Source organism: Eptatretus burgeri, chromosome 1 (assembly GCF_056783735.1).
Source record: "Eptatretus burgeri isolate ZD-2024b chromosome 1, Ebu_testis_v1, whole genome shotgun sequence".
Classification (NCBI taxonomy): Eukaryota; Metazoa; Chordata; class Myxini; order Myxiniformes; family Myxinidae; genus Eptatretus; species Eptatretus burgeri.
In genome coordinates, this window is record NC_140961.1 from 25,420,153 (window position 1) to 25,428,656 (window position 8,504).

At 50.1% G+C, this 8,504-nt stretch overlaps 1 protein-coding gene across 2 annotated transcripts in view; it reads left to right on the top strand.

Moving 5' to 3' along the window:
* Positions 1-8,424, top strand: part of ADRM1 (ADRM1 26S proteasome ubiquitin receptor) — a 95,090-nt gene extending 86,666 nt beyond the window's left edge. For both annotated transcript variants that reach the window (XM_085875846.1, XM_085875839.1), the window contains exon 9: positions 8,266-8,424. In XM_085875846.1, coding sequence (XP_085731972.1) covers positions 8,266-8,384 — 119 coding nt within the window. In that variant the 3' untranslated portion in view covers positions 8,385-8,424. The remainder of the gene's footprint in view (positions 1-8,265) is intronic.
* The last annotated feature ends 80 nt before the right edge of the window (positions 8,425-8,504 follow it).

The window sequence follows — 8,504 nt, forward strand, 5'->3', positions numbered from 1 at the left end:
GTGCGAATTTCCACAACCATAACACTACCCCCTCCCCTTTTTACAGACTCATCCTGAGTCGTCAAATTCTCGTGTACCATCATGTGTCGTTCTCCCCTAGTACGTTTTACCTTCGGATCCCGGAGTGCGACATTCATGTTATTCGTGTCCCCAAAATAAATAACCTATGGGCTGAGTAACTAACCAACAAACACACTCATTCAGACGACTTAATAATTGCTGGCGCTAACACATACATGCCGGGGGCGCACTCATTTGTACAATACAACTGACATAAATTTTACACTAACCATGGCCCAGGATCTATGGACTCTGCAGGCAGAAAAAGTCAAAAGAAAACCGGTGCACGGGCCGCCACTGCAGGCCCGTGTTGTAGCTGCCAACAGGACAGTCCTTGCAAACTTGATCGATTCTGGCGCGCATGGAAATGAACAAGGGGTGGGGGGGGGGGGCAAATCAAAACAGAACGGGGCAAAATGGACGAGGGCAGTAGGCATGGCATGGCAAAGGCAGCAGGCAAGGCATGGCAAAACAGGGACACTGTAGCAAACACAGCCGGCAGTGAAGCTGACCGGCACAGGCCTTGCAGTAAACAGCTGCAGAGGATCCGGCTGGTACAGGCCTCGCAGCAAAACAGCCAGCCGATGAAGTTGGCCGGCCTTTGCCTTGCAGTGGAGGTTGGTGGAGGGAGTGCGGTGGTGCTGGCCACTCAGATGGTGGGCTCGGACCTACCGAAACGTCTCCCTCCCAACCTATCGCCTTTGCCTGTCACTGTCCATACGCACTCCCTTAATTTGTACAAACCCAATTTTGCCCCAACTTATTTTTTTGTTTTTATTTTTATTTGTTACTTCCCCTCTATAAATCGTCCCCGAACCGCCTTTATCGTCCTTGTTCGGCTAACCTATCGTCTCCTAGCCTACTCCCAACCCCTACGTTCCCTTCCTGGAGGGGAATAAGGGAGAGCTCGCGTCCTGCGTCGAGGCCAAACTCAAGCGTCAGGATGGCCTCCTCGGACTTCAGCGATGTAACCCAAAGTGGGTCCAGCGGCCCACAACAAGAGCGAAGGGATGGATGGTGTGGAGGGGTACACTTCCTATCTACCCTATCCATGTAACCTTTGAACTTCCCCGGGGCTTTCAACAAGCTCCTCTCGCTTAAACTATTGGTTCTAAAAACCCAAATTCCCGTCGCCTGTGTTGGTGTCCTCTCAAATTTCGGGCCATGCCCTCTAATTTTCCCTCGTGCCCCTGCACGGTTTCGTGGCTGGGACGCATGGCTCGCTTGGCAGGCACTACCCTCTGCCGATTCTCCAGCTATGGCACCCCCGGGCACTACACTGCCTCCGAGCCTACCAGCTCCCTAAACATTGGGGAGTGCCCTCCATGGCGACTCCCCTGAAACGCTCACGTGGCAGGCTGGCTTCCCGGGCCCCTTTCCGAGGGTCACCCGTGCCCGCTACGCTATCCCGGCCCCCCATGGGCCCTTGGCCGACTCGCCCGGTGCCCGGGGTACCCACTCAGCGATACTCACCTTTCGCAGCCATGCTCCCAGCCCGTCAACGGGGCTCCTGCACCCCTTCAAACAGGTTTCGAGCCTACATTCCCACCAACAGCAAAACGACCTCCATTTTGTCAATTTAACTAACTCACTCAACACTGACCCCGGGGTCCCTTGGGCGGGAATCACTCCTCCCCCCCCCCAAATCACTCATCGCACCATGCATACCACAATCACTCCATACACACAGACCCGCTAGCCTCATTCACTCAACATGTTTCCATACAATCAATTCTCAACTCGCACATCGCTGAAGTCGGCCATCCTTCTGACTACATCCCCTAACTATCTCGTGCTTCCACGTCGTCCCTTACACTACAGCACATTTCTTTTAACCTACGTAGCTAAGCTACGTCCCCTCTACACATCCACAGTCTGTCTCTGTTCTCTAAAATAATCCCATACTCTATTTCCCAACCTAAATCTGAACTGAATCCCTCAACCTAATCCATTCCACGGGCCCCATGAGGACTTATCCGTGCCCCATGGAGCCGGTCAAGCTATCACTAACCCTTCCCCCTAACTCGTTGTATCCTGTGCCCGGGCAGGGGATCTTCCATCCCTTGCCCGGGAATCCTGTTCACCCGAAAGCGAGGCTTGCTTTTTTTTTTTTTCCCTCTCGCGCAGCACCAGCGCGGCAACTCACAACCTGTGCACCAGCGCGGCAATTCACAGCCGCGCACTTTTGGCGTGGTCATGGCGGCTGTTCGCGTCCCTCGTCCTTCTTGGACGGTACCATCAGGCAGGGATTCACCCTCCTGCCGGATTCCAACCATACACGCAGCCATGACGCCACTCTGCGCATTAAAAGCAAACCTCGTGTTTTGAGGGGTTCCCCACGCGAACACATGTGCTCTGCCCGTTGGAGCTTAACACAAGCTCGCGTGGAGAACCCGTCCGGTCCAAATCCATCTACCTGCCTAAACTTTGTCCGTCCGCGGGATCGGCAACATCCACCGCTGGCGTTTCCAGACCGGGTTTCACTCCCGCAAGTGCGTACGTGGCGGCCTCGAGCGTACCACAGCACGAACCTCGCGCTCGCTGCTGGGTAAACCCGGCGTGGTCCCCAATGCAGCTACGACCGCTACTCTGCTTTTGTCCCTCCGTCGCCGTTGTCTCCGTTCCACGCACATACTCCTGTTTGTTACGACGCTCACACTCCATTCCATCACACTCACCCCGGGAGACTCGGCTGCATGTTCGCACATGCCCACCGTCATCTCCCTTTCGTACAGCTCTCTTATGCACATTGTCTCTCTCATACGGACCCTCTCACTCACACAGGGGGTCTCACTCTCACAATGCGTGCCGGAAAGCACGCATCTCCGCACACTCGCAAACGCACACACCTGCACAACCACACTGGGGATTCGTGTCCCCACAAGGGTTCCCGCGGCCTCTATACCCCCCAAGCTCCTCGTGCACCCGTCTACAGCACTCGCCCCCTCTAACCCGCTCGACACGACCGAACCCACCTGGTCGAGATCAGCTTCAAGGGAGAATAGCGTCTCCCTCTGTTCCCGAAGGAGGCCATCCAGCTGCTCGCACCGGGTCCCCACACGTTCTGCCAGCTCCCCCTCATGGTCCTCCACTACCTCAATGTGTGTGTGTTTGTCACTAACCCTGTCCAATTCACTCTCTATCTCCCATGTCTCTGGCAATACTTTCATTTCCTTCTTTGTCTTTGTTACTTCCCTCGTCTCCATTTTTATTTGTCTCCTTTATCAGGGCCCGCCCCAATCGTTTTCATCCGTCGAGTGATGTCAATTAAGTCCCACACCACTAACGTTCCTCCTTGTGGTGATGTCACACGTCCCACATTATTGTATTGCTCTATTTCCTGGCTCCTTCTGAGTCGTTCCTCCTCTCGGAACTTCCTGAGTTCTTCGTTCTCCCTCCGGAGTTTTTCAATCTCCGTGGACTCTAATCTTGCTCCCCGTTTTAGTTGTTCAATTTGAAACTCACATTGTTCTTGTTTTCTACCCCAGTTTCTCCTGCTCTTCATTTTCCAATCTCATCGTTTCTTTCAATTGGCTCATTTCCTTGCTGTGTTTCATTCGCTGTTCTCTCACTACTCTTCCTTGTTTCCTCTCCTGTCCTTCCTTCTCCAGTTTCATGGTTTACTTCATTTGGTTAATTTCCCTTTTGTGTTTCATTTGCCACTCTCTCATTACTCTTTCTTGTCTCCTGTCCTTTCTTTTCCAGTTTCGTGGTTTTCTTCATTTGGTTAATTTCCCTTTTGTGTTTCATTCGCTGTTCTTTGTCTATCTCCTCGCACTCCAGCCTTGCCTTTTCTTTCAATTGGTCAACCTCGGCTTCATGTTCCCTTTGTCGTCTATCCCATTGTTCCTCTCGTTCTTCCCTCTCCAATCTCGTTGTGTCCTTCAATCTCCTAATTTCTTTCTCCTGTCTCATTCCTTGGTTCTTTGTATTTCCTGTTCCACTGTCTTTCTTGTTCCTCATTCTGCAATCTGACCTTCGCTTCCAGCTATTCGATCTGTACAGTGTGGTTCCTTAACGTTTCATTCTCCGTTCTCGTTCTTTCCTCACTCAACATCTTCAGTTCGTTTTGTAATCCCGTTTCTTTGTTTTGGTGTTTCTGTAACTCAGAAGTTTTCTTTTCTAATTCTTTTCTCATCTCCGCACACTCCGATCTTGCTTTGGTTTCCAACTGTTCTTCCGGCTTGCCCTCGTGGTTTTCTACCCGTCTTCCCAGTTCCTCTGTCTCCGTTTTTACCTCCAGTCCTTGCTTATCAACTCTCTTCGTCATGTCTTGAAGTCTTTTCTCACATTCCACCGTTACGACCTTCTTTGTCTCCTCCGAGCTTTCTTTTAATTTTTCTATTGCCTTCTTTACCTCGTGTCTCGTCTTACACGTTTCAGTCTCCCCGTTTAATTTTTCCCTCTGTGTCACCGTTAATGTTTCCGTCATTGTTACCTCCATGTGTCTCACCCAACGCGTCTCCCGAATTATTTTCTCACCCACCCCCACCGCGGGCCTGACAGCCGTTGCACTCCCCCCAGCTCGTTCGCTCCAGCACGTGGCGTCACCATTACGCACTCCATTGTCCGCGTTTCACTGCACGCTATTGCCTTCATGCCTGCCTGCAGGCTTCGGCCCATTTACTGCATCTCACCCCGCAATATTTGCGTATTTGCTTCCATGTTGTTTTTTATTTCTTCCTTCAATTCTTCTTTTATTTGTTGCGCATTCGTTTTCATTTCGTTTCCCATTTGCTGCATGGTCGCGTTTACTCCAGCCAGCATGGCGCATAGCTGGGCCATGTCAGGTACGCTCGGCTGAGCCGATTCGGCCAGGATCGGGGGGTTTTGGCTGAGAGGGGGAGGGGAGGTGTCGTACACCGCGGCCACTGCCGCGCCCATTTTCGGGCTCTGGGTTCAGTTGGGGGGGAAATTGTTCCTGCATTACAATGGGAATGTCCTGCATGGGGATTTCATCCTGGACCATGGATTTTACATTAACACACATTCCTAAACCACCCGGCACCCGCTCGCCTTAAGACTCCATCTTGTTTCTTGTAACGGGATTAATTTAAAAAGCTCGTAATTTGGAGGGAACGGGGGGGGGGTCGCTTCGCGCACCCCTGGTCCGTTCCCGTGAATTTAGTTGGAGACGGGAGAGTTTGTTTCCCGCTCGCTGACACCAGTGTTGCGAATTCGCACCCGCCGGCATGCGATCGACCGCGTGTAGCCAAAAGTGGCCGCCTCCCCCACCGGAACGGACAATTCGGTCGTGACCCTCCGGGAACTACCGCCCGGAGCCAGTCACGGGTGGGGGTTTAACCTCACCACGATCGTGCCAATTGCCCACCCGCGCAGGATAGGGATGCTCGCCAAATTCGACCTACCAAAGTACCTGCGCGAGTGGTCGACCAGGAGGTCGTACCTTGCCGCAGGTCAACTTCGGACACGAACCGCTTAAGCGGTTTGTTCCGTGCTGCAGAGATAACCGAGCGGAGCTATCGTCGACCTCGACGGTTCGGATTATTATTTACCAGGCGTTTTAAACCCAGTATCAATCCCTTACGTGATGCAAGATGGAGATTCAATAAAAGGAAGGAGACAAAGCAAAGTGGGAAACAGTTCAACAAGCAATGCACTTTATTTACACACACACAGACAAGCATGTATATACAGCCATGCAGTCAAAATGCAACAAAAGCAAGGAAAGAGTTAAAACCGAATAAAAGGGAATTATTTACACACGGCAACACTTACACAGTTTCTACTTCACGGACTGGCGCCACCCACAGACATTTACACAAAACCCCAAAAAGAAAAGGAAGTCGCGACTTCCCTGGGCGCGTCGTCCCCTCCTCCCACGACCGTCGGCGTGGTCGCGCCTGGCCCCGACTCCTCTCGCGATCTGCGAGCTTGTGCCGCGCCTCCCGTCCGTGCCTCCGTGGACAGGACGCCCGCCAAACCGCGAGCACAGGACCAGAACGAGCCAAGACCCAGCCTCCACAGCTGCCAGAGCAGACAAGTGCAGAGGAAGAGGAAGAGCCAGTGAGGAAGAAGGAACGTGAAGCCAGGACCAGGACGAGAGAAGAGGGAGTGAGATTCACGAGGAAGAGAAGAAGGAAAAAGAAGCAGCCCCAGAAGACGTGAACCCTCCTCGTCCGTTCCTTTTGTCGCCCAGGGCCCCGCCCTTCGCTCCGCCCCATTTCTCGGCTCCACCTTTCTTCGAGGCGTTTCCAGACAGCTCTCGAAGGGGGGCGTGCCCCCACTCCGACCCCCTCACGCCGTGCATCCACCAATCGGGAGCGAGCTGCCCCACCCTCCCCTTCACACCCAACGAGGTGGGGGGGATTCAGGCGGGGAAAAATGGCGGGAAAACTCCACAAGCGTTGTTGGTTTTTTTTCCTCCCGTGGAGATCGTGACCGCACGGTGCTCGTTGAATGGCGAGTGGCGAAGATGTGGTGGCGTAGTTGTGGAAGGTGGCATCGTGGAGTGAATGGCGTGATCGTTGAGATGTTGGTTGTGGTGATGTTCGTTGTTGTCTTTGCACCAAATTAATAATAGCCAAAGAAAAACGACTAACTGAAGGATCGCAGCCCGAATGGATCACATAAATTCCCTCAATACAACGGGTTTGGGCTAACTACACATGGACTTATCGATATATCTCACCTGAGGACCCTTTATGGTGTAATGCGAATTTCCACAACCGTAACAATATATTAAATTCAAATAACCGTTGGGTATTGAAAGGAACACCACATGCTTTCTGCTCACTGCCTGACCTCGTACTGTGTCCCCCTGGGGACTGCTTATAATTATCGGTAGCATCTATCTGATGTTGGCTTATATTTTCGAAGGTTTGGTGACGTGCTCTACAAGTATCCAAAACAATTCCGGCGAAAAATGGACGTTTTAAAATGTTGTTAAAACATTTCATCGGACCGCGAGCTGGCGGGTCACGTGACTCCGTGCAGGCAACATGGCGCCTTATGTTAGCCTTATCTCACGAGAGATTGAACTTTTCGGTGGTCCTCGGGTCCTTTCTGTTGAATACCAACACTTTGTGGAGAAAGCCATGATTTACAAGAATTCAGAGTATTTATTTAACGGCTTTGAGCGCGGGTTTGAAAATCGTGCGATGACGTTGGAAATAAATTTCTCTGGAGAATGGAGGTCTTGCTTCAAGCGGCCTCACGCGTTTATATTGTCTGGTAATCGGCTGCCCAAGTATCAACATCATTTGGTAATCAGTTTTCCTTCAACATCGGGGTCATTCATGGTATTCATTTTGTTGTTTGATGACATCAGGAACCCTTGAGAATGAAGTTTGACACACTGATGGAAGGATGCTTCCCCTTTTAGTAATGTTCAGGGTGATCACATGAAATCATGACATTTTAAAATTAGTCAAACTTCCGAATGAGGTATAATTTGAAGCAGTTTTCTGCGTATTGTGAAGCAACTCAAAAATTTTGTTCCAGCAGACTTTTATTAATGCCATTTGCAAGTGCCGATGCAAGTTTAGTCGAGTGAACCTGGCAAGAGCTAGAATATCGTTTTGATATTCTCCCAGAAACGAAGGGTGCTGATGTCGAAGTGGAATAATTACAGAGTGAACATAAACTTTTTGAGAAGTTATTTTCAATAAAGCAAACCCCATAAAAATGTGTGCTTGCATTGAGTCTTCATTGTGATTCAAAGTTGTAAATGTTTCATATGATCACCCTGCATGTAGCTTTCTCGTTTGTTTATCTTCCTTTGTAGCTTTTCTTGACACCACCGTACCTTTTTAAAATTCAACTATCCCACTGTGTCCATTTGCCTTTTCTTTGGTCCTTCATGGGACTAAGATTCACATTCTACGTTCCTCCATATCACGGACCTTTTCCACTATTCGATCTTTTTCTATGCTCCGTGTCCAACCCTTTCATATTACGTCCGGCTTGTGCCATATCGTGCTGTATTTCTTTTTTTGTTTGTTTGTTTCTTCATTCCAAACTCACCATAGTATAACAACCCTCTACCCTCTGTCCATTTGGCAATTCCATGAATTTTTTTTTTATTCTGGTTTAATCTTTTCTTCCCTCGTCATGGAGGACAGCTGTGATTGTAATAATAATAAATGGTGCACAGCGTTTTCCATTTATAAAAGCTGCTGACCTATTTGGAAGTGCTGTGCTGATTTTATTTCATTTTATTTTTTTCATTCCATTTTCTGACAGATTTAGAAGGTTTTGCGCAAGCAATGCAAGCCCAGGAGGGTGGGAATGTAGCAGTCGAGAAAGAAGAGGCAACAGAAGACTCGAAAGAGGAAGAAGAAGAAGATATGAGCTTGGACTAAACAACCTTGCAGCAAGCCTGTTTGACTTTCACTTGCATGATTTACCCCTTTTTGGTGAATTTTGGTGAATTGCATTGATTCAAATTTATTGTTTTCTTATCTCCCCTGGCTGTTGCTTTG